At 38.6% G+C, this 24,942-nt stretch overlaps 1 protein-coding gene across 6 annotated transcripts in view; it reads left to right on the top strand.

The window, feature by feature from the left end:
• Positions 1–22,496, top strand: part of mctp1b (multiple C2 domains, transmembrane 1b) — a 38,918-nt gene extending 16,422 nt beyond the window's left edge. For 2 of the 6 annotated variants that reach the window (XM_026172673.1, XM_026172677.1), the window contains exons 3-22: positions 14–156; positions 256–335; positions 2,165–2,288; positions 4,699–4,740; positions 9,128–9,166; positions 10,534–10,701; positions 10,795–10,925; positions 12,524–12,710; positions 12,800–12,893; positions 13,006–13,108; positions 15,741–15,843; positions 16,632–16,733; positions 17,294–17,368; positions 18,522–18,641; positions 18,733–18,843; positions 18,926–18,979; positions 19,553–19,662; positions 19,810–19,919; positions 20,608–20,705; positions 21,517–22,496. In XM_026172673.1, the coding sequence (XP_026028458.1) occupies positions 14–156; positions 256–335; positions 2,165–2,288; positions 4,699–4,740; positions 9,128–9,166; positions 10,534–10,701; positions 10,795–10,925; positions 12,524–12,710; positions 12,800–12,893; positions 13,006–13,108; positions 15,741–15,843; positions 16,632–16,733; positions 17,294–17,368; positions 18,522–18,641; positions 18,733–18,843; positions 18,926–18,979; positions 19,553–19,662; positions 19,810–19,919; positions 20,608–20,705; positions 21,517–21,588 (2,066 nt within the window). In that variant the 3' untranslated portion in view covers positions 21,589–22,496. Of the gene's footprint in view, positions 1–13; positions 157–255; positions 336–2,164; positions 2,289–4,698; positions 4,741–9,127; positions 9,167–10,533; positions 10,702–10,794; positions 10,926–12,523; positions 12,711–12,799; positions 12,894–13,005; positions 13,109–15,740; positions 15,844–16,631; positions 16,734–17,293; positions 17,369–18,521; positions 18,642–18,732; positions 18,844–18,925; positions 18,980–19,552; positions 19,663–19,809; positions 19,920–20,607; positions 20,706–21,516 lie in introns of those variants that run through there. The other 4 variants (XM_026172674.1, XM_026172675.1, XM_026172676.1 and 1 more) reach the window with 4 other exon arrangements.
• The last annotated feature ends 2,446 nt before the right edge of the window (positions 22,497–24,942 follow it).

A 24,942-nucleotide genomic window follows, 5' to 3' on the forward strand; every position in this document is an offset into this window, starting at 1 on the left:
TTCGTCGATGTAGGAACAAGTGATCCATATGTCAAGTTCAAGCTTGCTGGCAAAGAGGTTTTTAGGAGCAAAATCATCCATAAAAACCTCAACCCAGTGTGGGATGAGAAGACGACCTTAATCATTGACAGTCTGAATGAACCTCTGTATGTCAAGGTAAAGACTTAGAACTAACACACACACACATACACAGCTTTTCCATATAAATTCTTAATGAACATTGGTCAGTGGAGATTGTTTATTTCTCTTCTGCAGGTGTTTGACTATGACTTCGGCCTTCAGGATGACTTCATGGGTTCTGCTTTTCTTTACCTGGAGTCTCTAGAGCAGCAGAGGTATGTCAGATATTAGTGCCAACATTGTGTTCTGAAAAACAAGAACAAAATAATAAAGAAATATTTTAATAATTCTTTGCATGTTTCACGAAATGAAAAAAGACACAGAATAAACACAGATAAAATGTTGTTGTATGTATGTTTTTATTGGTGTGAAAAAATGTTTTCTCCCTTCCTGATTTCCTTTTTTTGTATGTTTTCCACACTTAAATGTTTCAGATCATTGAAGAAATATTAGACAAAGATAGCAGAAGTAAACAAAAAATGCAGTTTCTAAATGGAGGTGCTTAATATTAAGGTGGAAAAAAGTACAAACGTACATGGCCCAGAGTGAAAAAGTGATTAACCCCTAAACCTAATAACTGGTTGTGCAGAGTTGTTGTGATTCAGCCACAGGGTTTTCAAGCATGAACCGCCTTTTTAAGGTCATGCTACAGCATCTCAACTGGATTCAGGTCAGTACTTTGATTAGGCCACCCAAAAATCTTCATTTTGTTTTTCTTAAGCGATTCAGACGTGGACTTGCTGGTCTGTTTTAGATCATTGTCCTTCTGCAGAACCCAAGTGTGCTTCAGCTTGAGGTCACAAACAGATGGCCGGGTTCAAACTGTGGTCATAAATATTTTGTACTTGTAAATCAGACTGCGTAGTTGTGAACTGAGTTATATAACCTTGTAAACCAAAATATCTGAAAATGTTATGTTTGTGCATTCATAGATAACATTTTTTTTGTCTGTTTGTAAAAAATATTTACAGAAGTTACACATTTTTTTCAAGGTCTGGTTACAGATACAAAGCAAAAAACTACATATTTTGGTGACAACAATTTGAGCCCATGTGGATATTTTTCTTCAGGATGTTTTGGTAGACAGCAGACTTCGTGGTTCCATTTATCATGTACCATGCAAGTCTTCCAGGTTCTGAGGCAGGAAAGCGGCCCCAGACCATCACACTACCACCACCATATTTTACTGTTGGTACGATGTTCCTTTTCTGAAATGCTGTTACTTTTTACAATAGATGTAATGGGACACACACCTTCCAAAAAGTTCAGCTTTTATCTCGTCAGTCCACAGAGTATTTGTACAAAGGTCTTGGGGATCAAGGCTTTTGAAGATCTTTTTTTAGGCTTTGTCAGGCAGGTCCTATTCGAGCTGAACTTTCCAAAAGACGTGATACATCACAGTTAATTTATGTTATAATAGGAAGGGGCAATGACTTTTTCATGAAGGGGCATGTAGGATTGTTTTTTTTCCCTCTTAATAATAAACACCTTGATTTACAAACTGCATTTTGTGTTTGCTTGTGTTATCTTTCTCTAATATTTTCATTTGTTTGACGATCTAAAACATTTATGTGTCTTTTTTCCCCCTGAATTTATAAACAGGAAATTAGAGGTCATCCAGGTCTTTATGTCTTTACGCCATTCAAACAGTTTAACTAACCGGTGTGTGTTATCTGGCCTTAATGGAAAGATAAGGTTGGGTGTCATCTGCATAGCAATGAAAAAGTATGCCTTCTGATGATGCTGCGCAAGTGAAGCATGTATAATGTAAACAGAATTGGTCCTAGCACTGAACCCTGTGGAACTCCATAATTAACCTTGGTGTGTGTGAAGAGGACTCTCCATTTACATGAACAATTTGGAGTCTATTTGATAGGTATGATTTGTAGTTACATAGACAGGTACGTTTAATACCGAATGAATTAGGTTGCACCTAATTACTGAACCTAATCATCGTGTAGTGACACTGGCCTTATAAAAAAAAAGCATGCCAGAAAGCAGAGCAGAAAACACACCTGCACATATTCATGACTGTGTGTTCCAGGACGATACCTGTGACTTTAGTGCTGAAGGACCCTCAGTATCCTGATCAGGACCTCGGTACTCTGGAGCTGGCCGTCAACCTGACACCTAAAGACAGTCCCATCGAGGAACGCCGAGACTCAACAGTATGTATGAAGATTATGTCAGCTGATATTTCTCTCACTTGATCTTTTTTTTTAATCTTATTTTAATTTGACCTGCTTTAGTTAAATAAATGTCAAAAACACCACAACTGATACACTGACATGAGTTAATGCAGTCAGAACTTAGGGGCAGGTTGAAAGGAAATCATTTTTACATGTCAGCTGTGAAATTTGGTTGACATGGTAAAGAGCTTAAACACTCCCGCGTGCACACAGACACACACACACACACACACACACACACACACACACACACACACAGAAAATGTTCTGTTAGAGGAAGTCTGTTAGTGTGAAAAAGTATTAAATGAAAAGTGTTTTATGTAGAAAAACATTCCACTGTTTCTCCTTCTTTCTTGCACTGATGGATAAGCTGAATTGTTGAGGTAGAGCAATTTTTTTTATATAAAGCTGCATCTAATCATGATGTTATATGAAGATCAATTTAACTAATATTCTTCTAATATCTTTGGCTTATGAATGGCCTAAAGTAACATCCTTGTATTTCTTGTTTTTCAGTTATTCCATTTTCCCATTATGATATCAAATTGTATCACTTGCCTGCAACCCTGATTTTATTTTACTTGTATTGTTGATTTTGCATTCTTAGTTTATTTTTTAAAGTTAGTTTTAGTAAATTTTTAGTAAACATACCATTCTGTGGCATGTGCAGATGCTCTTCGGCTGTTGCTGCATCTTGCACAGAGGAAAACTTCTTATGCAAAAGACCAACTTTCAGAGCGTAGCATATGCTGCTTCCTATGCATGGAATTTCCAACTATGCATCCAACTACTTATCCCACCAACAGTAACTGTCTGTAATCACCTCACAGATGTAACATTATCTAGAGCTACTTTAAGTACCACTCATATTTATTTAGTCTTTTTCTCCATTTGGTCTTTCTCATTTAACTTAAGTAATTACTTCCTCCAAACCATCTAAGTGTCTTTTAGACCCCATTCCTACAAGACTGTTCAAAGAAGTCCCACAGTTAATTAATGCTTCAATCTTAAATATGATCAACTTATCTCTAATAATTGGCTATGTACCACAGGCCTTCAAGCTGGCAGTTGTTAAACCTTTACTTTAAAAGCCATCTCTAGACCCAGCAGTCTTAGCTTATTATAGGCCAGCCTTCATCTCCAACCTTCCTTTCATTTCAAAAATTCTTGAAAGAGTAGTTGTAAAACAGTTATCAGATCATCTGCAGAGGAATGGTTTATTTGAAGAGTATCAGTCAGTTTTCAGAGCTCATCACAGCACAGAAACAGCTTTAGTGAAGGTTATAAATGATCTTCTTATGGCGTCTGACAGTGAACTCATCTCTGTGCTTGTCCTGCTAGACCTTAGTGTTCTATACAGTTGGCCATAATATTTTATTATTTTATTAGCCCTGCAGTGGTTTGTATCATATCTGTCTAATAGACTCCAATTTGTTCATCTCCTTGGTGAGTCCACTTCACACACTAAGGTTATGGAGTTCCACAGGGTTCCATGTTAGGACCAGTTCTGTTTACATTTTACATGCTTCCCTTAGGCAGTATAATCAGAAGGCATAGCATACATTTTCATTGCTATGCAATGACACCCAACTTTATCTATCTATGAAGCCAGATAACGCACACCAATTTGAAACTGCAGGAATGTCTTAAAGACATAAAGACCTGGAAGCAAGATTGAAGTAGAAAATTAGAGGTCTAATTTCCTGCTTCTAAATTCAGATAAAACTGAGGTCATTGTACTCGGCTCTGAAAATCTTAGAAATATGGTATCTAACCAGATTCTTACTCTGGTTGGCATCACCTTGACCTCCAGTAACGCTGTGAGGAACCTTGAAGTTATTATTGACCAGAATATGTCCTTCAATGCACATATTAAACAAATATGTAGAACTGCTTTCTTCCATTTGCACAATCTCTAAAATTAGAAATATGCTGTCTCAGAGTAACGCTTTCTTTCACAGCAAGTCTTTTGTCCTGTCTTCCTTCTCTCACCCCAACTGTTTGCGGCAAATGGTCGCCCCTCACTGAGCCTGGTTCTGCTGGAGATCTCTTCCTGTTAAAAGGGAGTTCTTCCTTCCCACTGTCGCCAAAGTGCTTGCTCATAGGAGGCCATATGATTGTTGGGTTTTTCTCTGTATGTTATTGTAGGGTCTACCTTACAATATAAGCACCTTTAGGCGACTGTTATTGTGATTTTGCATTGTATAAATAAAATTGAATTGAAAAATTGGCATACAGTAGCTTACTAATAATTATGTTATTATTAATAAACCCAAAACATTTAGTTACTTTCCAGGTTTGCACATGTATAGGAAAAAAATCAACTTTGAAGTTGATTTTAGTTTTGTTGTCCTTCAGTAAAGATGGGTCTCTATGTTTCCTGCTGCAGATGGAGGTTAAGAAGTATGGACTAAAACATTATGTGCATAAAGTAAGTGTAGTGGTGATCAGGCTCTTAGTGCTTTTCCATAGTTTCACCTTGATTGACCCTTTCCTAGGTCACCTCTAGTTGAGTAGCTGCTTTGAGTCACGATAGAGAGCACAATGCAGTAGAGTCATCTGTCAGACTTGTATAGGCTAGTAATAACTTTTGTGCAGTCAGTTTGTCTTTGTAGCTTTCGATGTTTACTTTCAGGTTTCTCAAAGCATTTTCTCAATTTTTTTATCTTCATCTTTTGGCTTCATGTTTTCTCAGCACCCCTTATGAATAAAATAAAATCAGCATGAATTATAAACACTGTTACTATATTTTCCTGCACCAGTGATCAAAAGGCTAAGATGAAATTCTTCCTGGGTCTTTACATAAACGTTATTTTGAAGCAAACTTTTAATCTCAAATTGCAAACGGGTAGCATCTTTTCTGATATATCTGCTGGCTGTTAAATTTCAACATTTTTAACACCACAAACATATGGTTGTTTCACTTGGGATTATAGAGAACAAATATCTTAGTTCCTAATCCGACTTTATGGATGAGTCTTTGCAGGCTGATTGGCTCTCGCAATAATCAGAAAACTGACTATAGTAAGGCAAATATGTGGAGCCTCATCAAAGTAGGCTTGATTTTCTGACATATAAATACTGTCACAGTTGTTGTTTCGATGAGACACCAAAAACTCCACTGAAAGACAAAAACTCTCCAAATGAATGAAACACCACTGAAACACAATTTTTTGTGCTTTTTCTAGTCATATGGAGTTCTGTGATTTATTTCCACATAATCACTCAATATTTACAGTGCTCTGATTTTAGAGCCTACCAATCCCTGAGGGCGATAATGATCTCCTTAGCTACATGCTGCTCCACTACTTTTTTTGGACTGCAGACACTTTCTACATACAGTCAGGAAAAAACATTAAAACCTCAAATAGCCATACCTTTGAATGGTAGGTTTATTTGAACAGTGAGAGACAAAACAATATATATTAAAAAAAATCCAGAAAAATGCATTTCAAAAAAGTTATAAATTAATTAGCATTTTCATGAAGGAAATAAGTATTTGATCCCTTTGCAAATTTCTGCTTTAAAGCTTTAGTACTTGGTGGCAAAACCTTTGATGGCAATCACAGATGTCAGACATATCTTGTAGGTCAAGTTTTGCACACATTTTGTCCCATTCCTCTTTGCAGATCCTCTCCAAGTCATTAATGTTTCATGGCTGATGTTTGGCAACTCAAACCTTCAGCTCTCTCCACAGATTTTCTATGGGATTAAGGCCTGGAGACTGACTAGGCCACTCCAAGACCTTAATATGCTTCTTCTTGAGCCAATCCATGTTGGCTTGCCCATGTGTTTTGGATCATTGTCATGCTGGAATACCCACCCATGACACATTTTTAATACCCTGGCTGAGGGAAGAAGGTTGTCACCCAACATGTGACGGAACATGGGCCCATCCATACTCCCTTTGATGCAGTGCACTTGTCCTCTCCCCTTGGCAGAAAAACTCCCGAAGCATGATGTTTTCAACTTCATGTTTGACGGTGACGACGGTGTTCTTGGAGTCGTAGGCAGCAATTCATCCTCCTTCAAACACGGCAAGTTGAGCTGATGCTAAATAGCTCAATTTTGGTCTCATCTGACCACAACACTTTCACGGGTGGCTGTAGCTCAGGTGGCAGAGCAGGTCAGCCACTAATCACTGGATTACTGGATGTAGTGTAAAGCGCTTTGGGGTCCTTAGGGATTGAGTAAAGTGCTATACAAATGCAGGCCATTTACCATTTACCCAGTCCTCCTCTGAATCATTGAGATGTTCAGTAGCAGCTTCAAATGGTGCCCTTGCGGGCTGTGCAGGATTTCAGTCCTTCACAGCATACTGTGTTACCAACTGTTGGTACAGTAACTATGGTCCCAGCTGCTTTGAGATCATTGACAAGTTCCTCCTGAGTAGTTCTGGGCTGGTTCCACACTGTTCTCATTATCATTGAAACTCCAGACCGAGGGAGATTGGCAGTTATTTTATGATTCTTCCATTTGTGAATAATCACACCAATTGTTTTCACCTTCTCACCCAGCTGCTTGGCGATGGTCTTGTAGCCCATTCCAGCCCTGTGTAGGTCCACTATCTTGACCCTAACATCCTTGGAAAACTCTTTGGTCTTGGCCGTGGTGCAGAGTTTGGAATCTGGATAGATTGATTGCTTCTATGGACAGCTGTCTTTTATACAGGTAACAAGTTGAGGCTCCCAATATCAGCTCATTACCTCTATAAAATACACCTGGGAGCCAGAAATCTTGCTGATTGATAGGGAGGCCTTAAATACTTATTTCCTTCATGAAAATGCAAACTAATTTATAACTTTTTGGAAATGAATTTTTCTGGATTTTTTTGTTATTGTTCTGTCTCTCACTGTTCAAATAAACCTACCATTGAAATTATAGACTGACCTTTCATTGTTAGTGGGCAAACATATTAGATTAAAATTAATACTAATAATTAAGAAATAAGAATAAGAATAATATTAAGAAAATGTATTTTATTAATAAAATTAATAAAATAAAATAAAAGCACAGCATAAACTCTGAGGCAGCTTTCTTCAGAAAGGAGCCTTCAGAAAGCCATAGTTTTCCAGGCTTCTTGAAGGACATTTAAGGCGTTTCTTTTTTATATATTTCTGCCTTTTCTTCTGTTTTCTATATGGATCATTCCATACTACTTCAATACTGCTTAGGTTCAGACTCTGGGGAGACCAGTGCATGAGTAATAGTGTACCACTGTGTGTCTTTTTTTCCCCATCCAGGTAAACTCTCACTGTGTTGGCAGTGTGTTTTAGTTAATTACTGTGCTGAAAAAAAAAGTGTTGCTGATTAGATGCTTTCCAGGTAGTATTGTGTCTGATGGATCAAAATTCATCAATATTTACAAGATCCCCAAAATCTGGGTGAAGTTCAACCCAAAACCCCAACATCTAGCATTTCCATAGATTCCATTAAAGAACAAAGAAGAAAGTTTGTGAAAATGTAGCCAAAATCAGTGAAAAACTTTGAAAGACCTCCAGAAAGCTGTAGAACAGAGATCATTGCAAACAAAATGTAACAAATTAAAGGGAGGTATTTTTGCACAGTTCGGTTGCTAGAGTTACATATCAGCATCCCCATCTAGGCTTGTCTTTCCGCTCAGCAGCCAGCTCAGTTTTTATTCATGAAAATTCCCTTAAATGTTTCAAAAATGTGGTGACATTGCCCCACAATGTTTCACAATGAATGGATTCCGTATTATGTAAAAAGCAAAAGTTTAACTTTGTGAAACGTTGTCCACAGCACTAGTTGACTCTTGCTGCAATCGGGTCGGCCGTGTGAGATGCGAGTGCCCATTTCTGTATTACATTAGGTGGAGCTGTCTTTACATTCATCATTATATATTACTTGTGTTTCAGAAAAGCAGTGTATAATATGATTATAACACGATAATAACATATTGTTTTCTCTTTCTGTACTGACTTCCTAACATTGCTATACTGTCCAACTCTGCAAACAAAACCTTGCCCTATAATACTTGATATGAAATGAATCAAGTTGCTCAACTTGACAGGGCTAACCTTTAACATAATCCAATACAAAGAAGTGTAGTAGGATGGCTTTGGAGAGAACTCTTTAAACAGCTGCATACAGCAGACATAGACTGCACTGTATTGAATAAACTCAGTAATTCTATTTATTTTGGTCTGCTTAGCTGTGATTATAGTTTCTGCTCAGTTAAATGGAGCTGCATGAAGAGATGGTTTCCAACTGTATCCTCAGCTCTGAGATATTAAAAACAGCACATCTTGTTCATGTTTAATTCAACACATAAATTCATAATAGGCCAAGTCTGAATTTGTTCTCCAGCTGCAGCCAGAGATACAGATACAGAGAAACAGCAGTAAAAAGAGAGTTGGAGGGAGACGGAGAGAAAGGAAGACAACAAACAACAACAGACAGAAAACCATGACACTCAAATCAAAGCTTGGACAGATCAAAGTCTCATTGGCTCTAATTGGCACACTGCTGAGGCTGAGATAATGAATGCTCAGTTCTGGTGAAGATCTTTTTTTTTTGGTAGACTCTTTTTTTGGTGCCTTATTTATAAAGCTTAATTGAAGCAGGACACCTCCCCTTAGTTTTATTTCCCATTTAGTTAACAGAACCCCATCCTACAGCTTCCCCTAGTGGCTTAAACACAATGGTACCCTATTTAAATGAAAGAGGTTTTGGCTGTTTTCATATTATTTAATAAAAATGCAGACACACTTTGCAGCCCTTTAGTTACAGCTATCCATTCAACTTTTCCACCCTGCATAAGTCAGTAGAAATAATCCATTTTTATGTATATTCAGACTATGCTGCTCAGGAGGTCCTGGAAACGATCCACTAAGGTAAATAATCACCATGCCCATCATCATCATCATCATCATCATCTGTGCATGCAGTAACAGCTTTCCTTAAACTGTCCTTACAGCTTTATGCTTATCACTCTGCTCTTCACTTTATTGTGTCTTTACCTTGACAGCCTTGTTACCATCTTGTGTCAGAGATTTTTTTTCCCTACTGAGTTCATATTTTTATCACGAGAGATATTTTGCTCTTGCTGCTGTCATTTCCACCCACTATCTGCCACCAGGGCTCTGTTCTTCATCCATGTTATAATGGTGTTATCAGGCCAAGCTAATTCTCTTCCTTACTTCTTCAAATAAAAGTTGGATGATTTACTAATCTTTAATCATGTCCCCAATAAATGCTCTGTCTCCTGTTTGAATAAACTTTACTAATCAAAGATGCCCATAAAAGGAGCAAACAAAGAAAAGTTGAAGAATGTGAAGAGACTTGTGAGCAGGAAGAGTGGAAAGGCAGTTTGTACAGATGGCATACCGGCGTAGGCAATGTCTAGACATTGTACAGTAACTGCCTCCTATGAGGTTTATGAGAGGAATCGAATAACTTTCAGTTCAAATGATCGTATTATTTTACATTATTTAGCCATATTTCTATATTATATATAGAAATAAGGAGGACAATATTATTTTCCCAAGATCAAGGAAATGCAAACCCCTTTGGCATCATCTACCATTTAAAAGGTTGGTGGATTTTGTGTGAAAGCAATACAAAGTGCTTATGTAGATAAAAGGCCTGTATGAATGTGTGTTCTTGATTGGTGGAATGGGATTTGTAATAGAAAGTGCTTTAACTGCTCAAATTCAGTAGAAAGGTGTTACTAGAAGTACCTGACATGAGTATGTCCAGCAGTTTGTCCTCCTGACATAAACAAAAGGATCTGCTCAGAGAAAACATTTCTGCATTTCTCTATTGGGTTTGAACTCAGCTGAGTAAACTTGTGTAGTAAAGACATAAAAAGCACATGTGCTGAACACAAAATTTTATTTTGCTACTGCAGCACTAAAATATTCTAATTGTGCAATAAAATGTTCATAAAGTGAATTAAAAAACAGAGTCAGTTTTCAAGAAATTCACTTTATGGATCCTTTATGTATGGCCTGATAACATACAAAAATCTTAAATAAATATCTATTTTTCTCCAATCCCAAGGCTGTTGGACTTTATCGACTTATCTACTTTACCTCTATTCTGGCAGTTTTTTTAATTTTTGTATTTACCTCAGAGCAACATGATTCGAGGTTTGATTGATCATCATCTTTTAGAGCAGGAACAACAGAGCCCTGCATTGTGTTCTTGTTGTTACTATGTGGCAAATAAAGTTGTGTATGTGTGTGTGTGTGTGGCCCAGCAGCAGCAGTCTATACGTCTGTCAGAGCTACATCGAAAAGCCCAGCTCTGGCGAGGGATAGTCAGCATCGCACTAATCGAGGGTCGAAACCTCATGCCCATGGATCCCAACGGTCTGAGTGACCCATATGTCAAGTTCAGACTCGGGCCCCAGAAATACAAGAGCAAGGTACAGCATGTGCAACTAAGGTCATACTTTCATGTTTGAAGCCCAGCTCTTTCAAATGAGGAGATGTGTCAGTATTTGTGTGTGTGTGTCTAGACAGTGCCAAAGACCCTGAGCCCACAGTGGAGGGAGCAGTTTGACCTGCATCTGTATGAAGAGACAGGTGGGGTGCTAGAGATCACGGTGTGGGACAAAGACACTGGAAGAAGGGACGATTTCATTGGGCGGTCAGTCTCTACTTATGTTTGGGTGATTTCTGTGTGAATTCAACTTTATTTATATAGCGTTATCAAAGTAAATACCCTATATTATTGCAGACAGAAACCTAACAAGCCAACAGTCCCCTAGGAGAAAACAGATGGCAAAAGTGATGGAGAAAAAACTGTCTTTTAATAGGTGTTAGTGAGGTGGCATTAGTTAGGTGGTGTTTAATGTTCTGTCTGTGTTCTCATTCTTGGACACAAGCTTCAGAAATGTGTGCTATTATTTTATTGGGAGAAAGGATTTTGATTTCTAATTCATGTTGAACATTTGACATTTCACAAATGCTAGTGTTTAAGTGTAATGTAATTTCTCTCAGTTTGAAAGTGGATTTTATTTTACCCATGTGTCAGTGCTTAACACATGGATCCTGGAATGCCTAGAACTATTCAAGATCAACAGGACCCTAAGAGCATTCAACGAGGATGTGGTGAACAATACTAGAGTTCAACTTCAAACCAAACCAAGTCACCATCAAGTGTGGGATTTACCAAGAAGATGCTCTGTCCCCACTGCTGTTCTGCATAGGCCTAAACCCTCTCAGCCAGAACATCAGCAAGCCTAACTATGGATACTGCTACAGAAAAGAGGAGTCATTAGTCACCTCCTCTACATGGATGACATCAAGCTGTATCACAGGAACGAACGAGATACTGATACTGGAAGCTCAAAGGCAAATGGGAACCATGAAGAGACTGCTAGGAAAAACTCAACCACCAAACACCTCCAGAGAGTAAGGCAAGTCCTGAGGAGTCAGCTGAATCGGTAGGACAAGATCCAGACAATCAGCACTTACGCCCTGCCAGTCATCAGATACCCTGCTGGGTTAATAAGGCCGCCAAAGGAGGAGAGGGAAACCACTGACATCAAGACAAGGAAGCTCCTTACCATGCATGAAGGGTTTCACCCCAAGTCCAGCAGATAAAACAGCAAAAATCCATGAATACATCAGGATGATGGCCACAAATGATCATGTGGTAGTGAATACCTCAGGTATCAGAAACCTGAGAAAGAACAGGAAAAGAGAAAGAACCATCATGAAAGGATAGGCCCCTGCCTGCATGTACCACTGACAGACAGAAGAAGAGGCTGATATCAAGAAATCCTACCAGAGGTCAAAGCAGGACACGCCTCCTAGGGTGGTTGAGAATGTCCGAGCTTTCAGATGCAGATGGTGATGGCTAACCAACTGGACATGGTTGTGGTGGAGAATCAGATAAGGAAGATACATGTAACTATACCAAGTGAGAGCAACATCAGGCATAGGAACATTACAATGTTGAGAAATACCAAGGGGTGAAGGAAGTGGTCAGTGATAGTGGTACCTGTGCTGATCGGAGCACTCGGGGGCAATGCCCCCCAATCTGTCTGTTTGTCTGTCTGTGTGTTGATAGATAGATAGATAGATAGATAGATAGATAGATAGATAGATAGATAGATAGATAGATAGATAGATAGATAGATAGATAGATAGATAGATAGCAACAGTTTTTGGTTCAAACTTCATTTTTACTTAAATGTTCAGCTCATTAGCTCGGTGTGTTTTGTTTTGAATGTGGTTCAGCTGCCAGTTGGACCTCTCCACTCTTGCTAAGGAGCAGACGCATCACCTGGAGCTGCCACTAGAGGAGTCTCAAGGCTTTGTTGTGCTGCTGGTCACACTAACCGCTTCGGCTGCTGTCTCTATCGCCGACCTCTCTGTGACCCCGCTAGATGACCCACAGGAGCGTAGAGAGATACTCCAACGATATGTAAGCAGCACGCTGAGGGCAACTCAGATGAAATAACTACACCATCTTAACACACATATTACACTGTTGTGCTCAATTTTCTTGTGCAGGGTGTGACGAAGTCATTCTTTAACTTAAAAGATGTGGGCATAGTACAGGTGAAGGTGATGAGAGCAGAAGGTCTCATGGTTGCAGATGTAACCGGTAAATGAAAAAATGACTCTGATTTCTTGCCTTTGCTTGCTCATAATACTTTGCATTATTCTTCATTCTTACTGTGATTCATCCATTATCATTATCTTGATTGGTCGCTCAGGTAAAAGTGACCCTTTCTGTGTGCTGGAGCTGAACAATGACAGGCTGCAGACACACACCGTTTACAAGAACCTCAATCCAGAGTGGAACAAAGTCTTCACCTTGTGAGTTGACATTTATCAGTGAAAACCAGGAAAAAAGCAAACCATTTCCTTTGTTTCAACTCCTTGTATTAAAAATATATATGCATGAAAATTGCCACTTTGCTGTATTTTATTGGTTATGGTTTTCTAGTAACTGTTCTGTGTGTTGCTACTAAATTAGGTAGTAGAAGAACCTGGACCTTTAGCTGTTACTGAAGCCTTAGTGACTTCACGGCAATTTTGTGACTTCATGAATCTTTGCTCAGTGCAGATAAGCTGTTAACAAATCAAGCTCATTAAAAAGCAGGTGACACAGATGATGATTATTGAGTTGGATGCTTTTTGTGATACATATATAGCCTTCTTGGCTGTCAGAGGAAAAAGTTTATGGATGAGTAGAATGAGGAGGGGTGGGTTTAAAAAATCGACTCAAATCGATTTTAATTTGAAGAATGTGATTTTTAAATATGAATGTAATTTTGCCAGTAAAGCCAGAATCTCAGGTTAAAGCTCAGGAAATCATTTCAACAACCACCAAACAGCTAAAACAGCAAATGATTAAAGAGCCAGTAAGCAGATTCAGCACAAAGATGGAAACACAAAGTGTGAATCCCCATGTTAATATGGTGGCACGTACACAGACACACCATAGCGTGCTGAAAGAGGCATCTCACAGATTCTGATGCTGCAGGTTTCGTCACTCCCACCCAATTCACTGAACCAGCAGCAAAAGAAGGTCAAAACTGCGCTTCACAAAAAAACATTGTCGTGAATTTACCAGTTTACCATAAAAAATCTCTATTTTCTGCATTATTCGCTTGTTTATTACGCACCAGTTTCCCGTTGTGTTCAGTGCTGTCGGCCCCAGTTTTGTTTTTTTCCCTTTTTTAAAAAAATGACCTCCAATAAGAAAGCCTAATTTCTGCTGTTTAATACCAAAGAAATGTAAACTTTTACAAATCATGCCAAACTACAAAATGCTAGGCTGTGTCTCTAATAAAACCTCTGTAACTTGTAACCAGCATCAGGTAATGTTCATATATTGATTCATGGTTTTTCTCTGTTTTTGATTGTTAAGGTTCAAAATTGTGTCTCGTCCTCAAATGCTCTTTCTCAATTCACCTGTTGCACTTCTGAGCTTTCACTAGACCAGAGGCTCACTGAGACTATGTGTATGTCTTCTACTAAATAAATGTTTTAACCAAGAACCTCTACTTAAAAGCTTAATATAAAATGATCTGATATATAAGTGTTTTGTAAGCATGTATTGCAATTCCTTCTATGGCTCCAAGTCACTTGCACAATAGATTGTCCGAACATCGCGCCGAACAAAGCTTCCGACCCCCAATTAATTGACCGAGCTCCAACTCTTTAATAAGCACAGATATGCATTGTGTATAAAATAGTCATAACTGCTTAAGGCCTTCTTAAAGCTGTCTGTTACATTGTTAAAGCCTCGTCTTAGCCTGCTGCTCAAAATAACTTCCTGCTTCTGCAACTCTCTGCAAGCCTGTTTCCTGTCAGCCTGTGACTTTTTAGCCTTTCTGAAAGACACACACTGTTCAACCCCTGAATGCAATATAAACTCCAGATTATATTATTAATGCAATGGTAATGATGACAATTATTTAACAATAGCAGTAAAATAATTTCCCTGCTCCACATGATCTACTGCAGAATATTTTTAACGGGGTTATCTGCTATAACAAGCCAGGCCAGGAAAATCTCCTTTATGTTTTTGTGTTTTATCCTCAGTTACTTCGACACAAAGGCATCTGCTGTGATGCTTACGCCTCTGTGGAAGTCTCATAAGTGTCAGCTTTGTTTTTATACATAGATATAAAATATGGATATGTGCTGATAAATAATCAAATTATAATATTTTTGACTGTCTGAGTCAAAACTGAATCTAACTGAATTGAATCGCATTGGCCATCAGTTATAGAAATCAGAGCCGATACCCAGCCCTAAGAATGAGTATCTCTGTATGAGCTTCTCCACGAGCGATGTATGAAGTAGAGCCAAACCGACTGGTGATTTCTGAGGTGGATGCCAATAGAAGTGGAACTAGCGCTGCTTTTGAAAGCCTCCTGTAGCCAATCAGAAACAAAACAAAATCTGATTTTCAGTCAGACACATCAATCAACAGGACGTCAGCCATTTCCTCTGGCCTTGTTGTCTTTCATTCTGACAGAGCTCTTAGATAACTTTTTGTTTTAGCGTACTCACAGTTGACATCAGGATCAAAGCTGTGGTACACAGCATTATATTAAGGGTGAAGGATGGGTTTATTAATTTCAAGAAAAGTTATAGTGTTCATAGATAGTTTTTCTTAAGCTGCAGGGGATGCCACTTCCCAAATATTGAATACATTTCCACATATGAACTGTTCCGTCTTTCTCTTCCCCATCTACATGCCAAATATCCTTGGGCAAGATACCAACCCCAAGATGCTGTCTGATGCATCTGTCTCTATATGAATGTGTGTGAATGTTAGATAGAAAGCACTTACATAGTAAGAGCATAGAAAAAAGTGCGTGTATGAATGGGTGAATGAGCCAAGTTGTATAAAGGGCTTTGAGTGCTGAGTTAGAGTAGAAAAGCACTATATAAGAACCAGTCCATTTACCATACTTTTTCCCTTTTTCCTCAGTAATGTCAAAGACATTCACTCTGTGTTGGAGGTGACAGTGTTTGATGAAGACAGAGACAGGAGTGCAGACTTCCTGGGAAAAGTGGCAATTCCATTATTGAATGTGAGTGTAATAAAAGTATATGAAAGACACACGATGTGTATGTGTGTAAAGTGCTAACATGTTTGGTTGTTGAGTTGCATCCAGCTGTATGGGTGTAATGAACAGACACTAGGCAAATTGTGCAAACGATTCAGACAAAGAAAATATTGGAATTTCTCCAAATCTATAGCACACAGTTCTTAGAGTGGTAGCACCACATAGCAAGCCATATTATGTGTTTGATCATTTCATTAAAGGGGTTAAGAAGCCATCAACACAGAAACTCTGAGACTTAGAGAACAGCAATAAGCTACAGCTGGCTGAGTTGGCACAAGTACCAACGTTACGATGCTCCTATCTTTAAGATATAAAACAAACCCAGACAGGCTTTGAAAAGAAAAAGAGTTCATTCTTGTAGTAGCTATTTTGCGGATGTTTAGTATACTAAACTTATTCAGAAACTCAAATGATCAAAATGTCATGTGTGTAGCTGGACTGTTATTATTGCTTGTAGTACCTTGAATAGCAGCATGAAAACTGAAAGCTTACAAGGTGCTTAAAAAAACAGAGAATGCCCATTAGATTGGTCTTACATGCATCCACTGAGCATGTAAAAGTCTTTTTGAATCACAGAGAATCAGTTCAGTTTCAATTCACTTTTATTTATATAGCACCAAATCACAACAAAAGTCGCTTTAAGGCACTTTGTATTGTAAGGTAAAGCGACTACATTAATACAGACAAACCCCCACAATCGATAACCAGTTATAGTAACTAAAGCCAAACCCAATTATGTTTTTGTGTTTTAGGTTCGTAATGGCGAGCAGAAGGGATACCTGTTGAAAAATAAGGAGCTGACAGCACCGACCAAAGGGTGCATCTACCTAGAGATTGATGTCATCTACAACGCTGTGAGAGTCACGCTGTGCTGTGAATGCTCATTTTAGAACTAAGCAAAGCAAGACTTTAGGCTGGCTTTTGTTATGGTTTTACAGGGCGATCGTGGCTCAAGAGTTGGGAGTTCGCCTTGTAATCGGAAGGTTACCGATTCGAACCCCAGCTTGGACAGTCTCGGTCGTTGTGTCCTTGGGCAAGACACTTCACCCGTTGCCTACTGGTGGTGGTCAGAGGGCCCGGTGGCGCCAGTGTCCGGCAGCCTCACCTCTGTCAGTGCGCCCCAGGGTGGCTGTGGTTACAACGTAGCTTGCCATCACCAGTGTGTGAATGGGTGGATGACTGATTGTGTAAAGCGCTTTGGGGTCCTTAGGGACTAGTAAAAGCGCTATACAAATACAGGCCATTTACCATTTACATAGTTCTTCAGGACATTTATGTCAACAAGGTTTTTGGCTTCTAAATGTAATCAATAAAAATGTAAAACCTCTACAATACGTACATCCACTTTTTACAAACTCCTGGACCAGATAGAAAATGTTATGCCAGACCGTATTGTGTGTTTCTCTTTTTTAAGGTTAAAGCTGCTTTGAGGACTGTGGTTCCTGCAGAACAGAAATATATTGAAGAAGAACCAAAAGTCTCCAAGCAAGTATGTATCAGTATTTCCTGCTGATGTTTTTTCAAACCGGTGACAAAACTTATCATTCTTCTATAACTTGAGACTAAAAAACAACCAGCCAGTACAATACAAATATGAGTAAAGGTTCTGAAAAGGGTCATAGATTTCAAGATTTCTGGTGTTAAGAGGAAAACTTTCCAAAGTGCCAAGGGATCTGTCATTTTCCCAATGTTTAGGTTAGTTTGGGTTGGGGGGGAAGGATGTAGAAATGAACAAGGTTCAAGAGATGTTGAGTGAGGAGGAGAGAGACTTTGTTGTGATCTTGTGTCTTTGTGATACTTTAGTGGGAGCCAGTCTAGATACAGGACTTCATATGTGAGTGTTTGTGAACCATGACTGCAGAGTCACTGGGACTGTCAGGACTTCCAGTAGAAAGGACAATGTGAAAGGAAAGTGAAGGCCAACTATGTGCTAAAAGTATATATTTGTATCTATATCAGAATCAGAATACTTTAATAATCCCTAAGGAAATTGTGTAATATATAATATATTTGTACATTTTTTTAATTATCCTAATCAGCTGCATATTTCTTTGAATCTGAATATGCTATTTTTAATAGCTGTACAGTATTTTTTTATGTTGTAAATTTGCTCCGTACAGTCTCTTGTTTCTTGTTTTTTTTTTTAAATTAATCTTTGTGTGATTTTGCGTGCTCCGTCTGTCTGTCTCTTTGCTGAATTTCTGAATTTCCCCAATGAGGGACAATAACGCATATTTCTTTTCTATTCTATATTGTTATGTTGGTCACAAGAGCACTCCAGGATGATGCTCAGAGTGTGGACCATTGTTGGTAACCATAGACGTAGCCTTTAACTAGACGAACTAGAAGAGGTAAATCTAATTCTGAAGCATTGCCACAACCAGGAGCTCTATATTGTTGGTGTTTACATCCTAAGGACATTTAATAAGTGAAGAGGGATCAAGGGGGTTGCTAGGCAGAGCGTTTGGTAGTTATATAGAGCTGCTAATCGTCTGCACAGAAGAGGAAGTTAAGCCATGGTTGAGGATTATCTGTGACAGTATGTAAATGATGAACACGAGTGGTCCAAGCATACATCCTCGGGGGAACAGCTTAGGTCATGTAACAACTGAAATGTTTAGAAACATCTTTGTGTCTTTCAGTTGCTCCAGCAGAACTTCAACAGAGTCAAGCGCTGCATTATGGTGCTGATTAGCTGGGGAAGTTTCATCAACAGCTGCTTTGAATGGGAGTCTGCACAGAGAAGCATTGTCTCCTTTGTGGTATGAAAGGCACTAATGCACACACACACATCCCTGTACACATGACCGATGAATGATCTACTGAGTGTCATGTTGTTTTGCTTTCTATTAGCTGTTTGTGGTGGTGGTGTGGAATTTTGAGCTCTACATGCTGCCACTAGCCTTGCTGCTTCTACTTGTGTGGAACTACTTCTTCTGCTCCAGCAGGGATGGAGCTGATGTGGTGAGAAAACAAGTAAAACGCAGGCCTTCTATAAGCGCTCCTCTTTCAGACAACGTTATAATCGCTTCATTTTCTGTTGTAGTCCATGGATGGCATGTTTGAATGGGAAGTTGATGAAGATGATAAAGAGGAAAAGGTAATGATGTTTTAAAACTATAAACATTAATATGTAATATTAACCAAGAGACTTCTTAATAGAGGAACACAGGTGTTTGGCTTATCCCAGATTGCCTTTTAGGCCTTCAAAGATAAAAATGTGTTTCTGCCTATCTGCATGCTCAGTATTACATTATATAATATTAGTTTCCTAAAAAATATGAAGGCAAATATGCAAAAGTAGCATCTGGCATTCTTGTGACCATTAACCTCGTAATAATAATAATAATAGCTCTTTGTTAGAAATTTATGTAGTACAAGTGTTTCAAACATTTAAGAAAAAGTTTTTTTGTGTACAGTCTTACAAAGTTCAAGTCCTTAAAGAGTTTAAGGTCTTTAGGGCTTTTATTTTGAAGGTTTAGATGCTGCTGACTGACATTTTAGAAAGAACAACTAGCTAGCTGTCTCAGGTTCCTCAAAACCAAGATAAGGCTTCCAAAGTCAAGATGTGTTTTCCTACACAAACACACGGAAAGATTACTTCACAATCACCATCTGGACAGTCATGCCTATGATGCCTATGTATTCATGATGTTTCTCCTGTCCCTGTCAGGACTCAGAGCCCAAAGGCTTTATGGATAAACTGTACGCCATTCAGGACGTGTTTATCAGTGTTCAGAATGCTCTGGATGAGGTGGCGTCCTTTGGAGAGAGAGTGAAGAAGTATGTTTTCTGGGTTAACAAGTTTCCTCTCTGATTCCTTTTTGCAGCTGTTTGTTGTGAAGCTGTTAGGTGTGACTTGTGATTTTTCACATACATCCAGTTGAATGTTTTTTTTTAATGAGCTCTTTTGTCCTTTTCTACCCGCAGCACTTTTAACTGGACCGTGCCTTTTCTAAGCTGGTTGGCAATCACTGCCTTGTGTTTGGCCACATTTCTTCTCTACCTCATACCTTTACGATACCTCGTGCTTGCATGGGGTGAGTCTTGATTTCACAACACACAGACGACTACACACACAGACAAAAAAATGTTACGCTATGTTGGTGTAGAGCTGGTGCACGAGAAAGGGAGTTTCAGTTACATTTTTGTGAGGCTCCAGATCGTTTACCTCAAAATTATGAAATATGGTCCTGGCTTTAGGGGGATGAGGTCTCTGCCCTTCTAGATGTTTAATGAAATACTTAGTGCTCATATTTTATTTTTATTTTTTAAGGTTGTGGGTAAACTTGTAACTAATCTAATGGGAATCCAATTAGATAAACATCCACCTGTTTCTATCTTCTGGGCTCTATGTTCTAAATGATTTATGCTCACCATGTTGGTTTTTGGACCATATTTGTGAGAGTAGAGTTAGCTTTTAAAGCAAGCAGTTTCCTGGAAGAGAAACCTGCTACTTATTGCCAGGTAACACAGTAATAGAATAAAAACTATATTAGTTATGGCATTCTTTAAAATACCAGGCTGCAACCATCTTAATTCATAGTGCAAATGAGCATTTTTACATGGGACTTTATCAAAGCAACTTGATTTGATGGTTACCAAAAAGATCTTGTAGATCTTGCCTTAGTGTTGTTGTATTTATATCATGTAATGAACCATGGTGACTCAGTCTCAGCTTGGACTGCTTGGTCTCTGCTAGTCCTCAAACAGTTGTTTTTTCTGCAGGTGTGAATAAGTTCACCAAGAAACTTCGTGATCCATACATGATCGACAACAACGAGCTTCTTGACTTCCTTTCCAGAGTCCCCTCTGATGTTCAAGTGGTGGGTAATTTTGTAATCCATGAAGAAAGCATGTAAATAGAGGTACATCGTATGTAGGAGAACTTCAGAACAGGATGTTTCACAAAACGAATCCTCAGGCTACAGCGGCTGTCATTCACGAGGCATTCACGCCTCAGTCCCTGAGTTCTCAGTCAGTGTACTGCATGGACACAGTTAATACTGGAAATGTTTCCTTTTCAACATATTGGAAGAACAGTATTTAAGTGAATCACACAGCTGTCATTTACTGTGTTTGCATTTTCATTAAAGTCATAGAAAAGCATTTTAAAGTCACATTTATATGATAGATGAAGCACATAGTCTTGTTTGCTGTCGACAGCTGCCTGAGCATTAGTGTTGTGTGTGGCTTTAATAAACACCTACAGGTATCACGCAGCAGATAACATGAGACCTGCTCATACACACACATGTAACCTGATTAAAAGCACATCAGTAATTTATATTCTGTGGTCGTTTGTACAGGTGTGGTTAGATACAGGTTTCAGGTTTATGTGGTGGTTTTTCAGAAGGAGACTTTCCTGGATTTTCTTGTGCTCCATCTAAGCTCTTAGGAATCATTCAGAGAATGAATTTCCTGATCCTGCCCAGCTGCCCTCAACCTCTGACTGCGCATTTCCCCTTCACGCTGTTTCTAGAGAGAAAGCTCAGTGTTTTCTCTGTAAGAAAGTGAAGCTGGGCCTGTGTTGTTAGATTAGGTCACTGGTGCTGCTCTAGGTAGATTCTATACTGTATGAACCAGAGCTGGAGTCTGTCTGTTGTCACAGTATTATCTGTTTGTGTTGATGGACAGATGCAGTATCACGAGCTGAAAGTTGACCCCGGGCAGAGCCCCAGCAAACGCCGGAGGACAAACCTGAGCTAGCTGTAAACAATGTAAACTATCTTGTTTATATGTTTCTTGTAAATTTTAATTATTATGAGAAGTTGTAACTGTTAAGTGTTTTCTTTTTGTTACTGAGGAAGGACACTGATTTTCTAAATCTTTTAAAAGACAAGACGAAGCTGTTCATGTTTTTTAATCTCTCTCATTTCTCATAAGAACTCTGCACACAAACTAAGTAACTGTGGTAATAATAATGATTGTCATGAGTATACATGTATAGTGTGTCCCAGAGTCTGCATGTAATGAAGATGTGCTTCTGTTTGCATGTAAGCATTGCATCTCCAGCTTTTTGATTTCTCTCAACATGTTTGTGCCATTTCAAACGGGATGCCAGCGTCCCATGCTATGTTGAAGATAGAGCTGCATGCATTTATACACCTACAGTAAATAAAATCTCCTATTTGGAAATATTATCTTTTTCAGGAAACATTTCTTTCTAAAGATGAAATACTAACATCTCAGCTCAGTGGTTTTTTTTCTTTTTGTCTGCTTCTCACTTCTTCCAGTTTGCTTTCTCTGTTTCTTTTTGTTTTTTGCCTTTTTGGACCACATCTTAGTGTTACTCGACTTACTCGTCATCTGTTCTTTTTAATCACTCGTGTTTTCATGATGTGATCTGCATGTCTGCGTAAGCTGCTGGTTGTATGTGTTTTGCATGACTGAAATTATATGCAAGGTGCTGAATGTGTTTATCTCTGCAAACTGCACTGACCTGATACTGTTTACTCTTACCACCAGATCATTACGTCTGTCGCGCTGCACATTATCTCTCTCTGTTTCCTGTTGCACTGTCTGTAATTACTGTGGTTGGAATGAAGCCAAAAGTAGGACAGACTGTATCAAGTGTGTAGCATTCCTCTGGCAAAATATATTTCTACACAGACCCACATGGCTTTCTGTGTCTGATATGCAGTTTACAAAGTGAGCTTGAGCAGATCCCTTAGAAAGATTCATTATATTTCCAAAGGTGGTAAGTAGTGTCTACATAGAGGGACTCATGAATAGGGCTTACTGGGAACAGGCCTGGGGGAGCTGGATTCTCTCTGGTCAAATTAAAACAGCCTAAACCATGAAGCCGACAGATTTACACCCTTCCTGTTCACTTCTTGTGAAACAGTGACTGCCTGCAGTGTGTCAGTGATGATAATGTTTGACAGACTAAATAAATCCATTGAGTTCTTTTAACTTTAAGTAAATTAGCACAAGGGAAAAAAAGTGTTAATGAGAAAAGTGAATTTTAAATTCAGAGTAAAGTAGAAGATTTGAATTTCAAAGATTTGTGTTGCATGTAAAATTTTTGTTTTTAAGCTGTAGTCTTCTGACTTTTTATTGCAAATTTTTGCTTATGAAATTAATTCAGCGATTTCTTTTTATTAAGTAGTTCACTGTAGCACAAAGAAACACTGGGGTAGGATTGTAACTCAAACATCCAACTAAAAGATTACTTTCAAAATTTACTTTCACTGATAAATGGATGGCGGCAGTTAGCACTACCATCTCAATACTCCAGCAACAAGGTTCTGAGTTTTAACTCCCTTTGCCAGTAACGGCTTTGTATTTATCTACCAGCAGGGGGACCCCTTAAGTCATGGTGGATGGTAGAAGATGCCTTGGGGTCAATTTAACAAGAAGTATCAGTTGACTTCTAGTTGACTAAAATTGAACTAAATGTGCTAACATTTTAAATTCACTAGCATAACAAAAGCTACATTTTTAGAATAAAGTGGGAGCTAACTGAAACATCATTATATACTCTCAACTTCACCTGAAAGAAAATCAATGTATACAGGAAATGTTTTTAGTTCAGTTTGTCAGTCTGATCAAATCTTCTCACAGCCTGTCTGATGAGATTTTAGTGCAAAATTTGAGACATGGGATGTGAGCATGATTGCCTTCGCAAGGTGTTGTGTGCCTTGTGTTTAAAGTTTGAAAAGGAGGAAAAAAGGAGACTTGAAATGACTGAAAACTGCTGAAAGACTTAAAATGGCCAGGAATTTAATTATTTGGCCTTCACTTTGTGTGCCATGTCTGGAGAAAACCGTGGCACTGCACTTCTGAGAAAGCTGAAGGTCAGAGATTATTATATTTCAGTTTTACGTTTTTAAGAAAATCTTGTTGTTATAATTCAGGGTGTGAAATGTGAAAAAACAGTGGATTTAAGCTGTTTCAACAGAAGCCTGCACCATACCAATATGCAAGAAAGTTATGTGAATATCGCTTCCATGCAAACTAGTTTAGAAAGCATACAGACACATGCTGAATGAGGAAGTACCAAAACAGGCAAAACTGTGCAAAGCCAGATTTTAACTGATGTCTTTTCTTTGCTCTCTGCCCATCTATTTGAGCTCAGTTTTATATAGCACCAAAATATTGAATGTCAGGCCACTTTGAACTGTGAGATCAAGACTGGATTAGACAGAAACCCCAACAATCCCCTATGAGGATGGTGAGAAGAGAGAGGGAGACCGTGGTGAGAAGGAAATCTCTTTTCATGAACAGAAGATCCCAGAAGTGACCAGTTTGGGGGTGAGGAGGAAGAGAAAACAAACAGAGAATGGGATGTTTTTTTTTTTGTTTTATCTTACCATTATGAAAGAAGTAAAACTTTTATTTCTTGTGCTTTTGAATTGACAGACTTAGTTTTATCTTCATGTCAAGCATTTAGAAGACTTTTACATGGCAAGAAAGGCCCTGTGATGAATCTTTCCAGCGTGACAGATTGGGAGCGTCCTTTCATGTCTTTGACCCGCTATTGATCTTCTGATTAATCACATGAGTTAAGGTGTGAAAACAGGTGTGGGTCACTCGAAGAGGAGTGAAAGAAGCCATCTATGTAATAATGTAATAGTTGATATACTTCATATGAGTCCTTTGATACTCTTTTCAAAGTAATGTCTGAATTGGAGATATAAGAAGAAATCTTGATGAGGAACTTCACATCTGTCTGAGATGATTTTAGTATCGATAATATATAAAGTCTGTCTTTATTAGAAAGGCCACTGTGTGAACATCTGCAGTGGCCTGCCTAATAAAGACAGCTCTATGAGTTTCCTGTTTTCTGACTCCATCAAAGTATAACAGTTTTATGTGTGCTGATAAATAATAGTCTTTGGTAAGCCCATCCCTCCCTCATTGTGTCATACTGGAGAGCTTATAATTCACGCCAGGAAATTTACCTTTCCAAATAAATCTATTTATCACTTTGTCTCATTCTCTAAACTGGTAATCACGGATGTGGATAAGCAAAACTAGAACAAACAGAGCAGTCTGGGCAAGATATTAGTTTTTCCCACCATTATTCTGCTCAAGTTCTAATGGCAGGAGAGCCCATCT

The sequence above is a fragment of the Astatotilapia calliptera genome, chromosome 7, assembly GCF_900246225.1.
Source record: "Astatotilapia calliptera chromosome 7, fAstCal1.2, whole genome shotgun sequence".
Classification (NCBI taxonomy): domain Eukaryota; kingdom Metazoa; phylum Chordata; class Actinopteri; order Cichliformes; family Cichlidae; genus Astatotilapia; species Astatotilapia calliptera.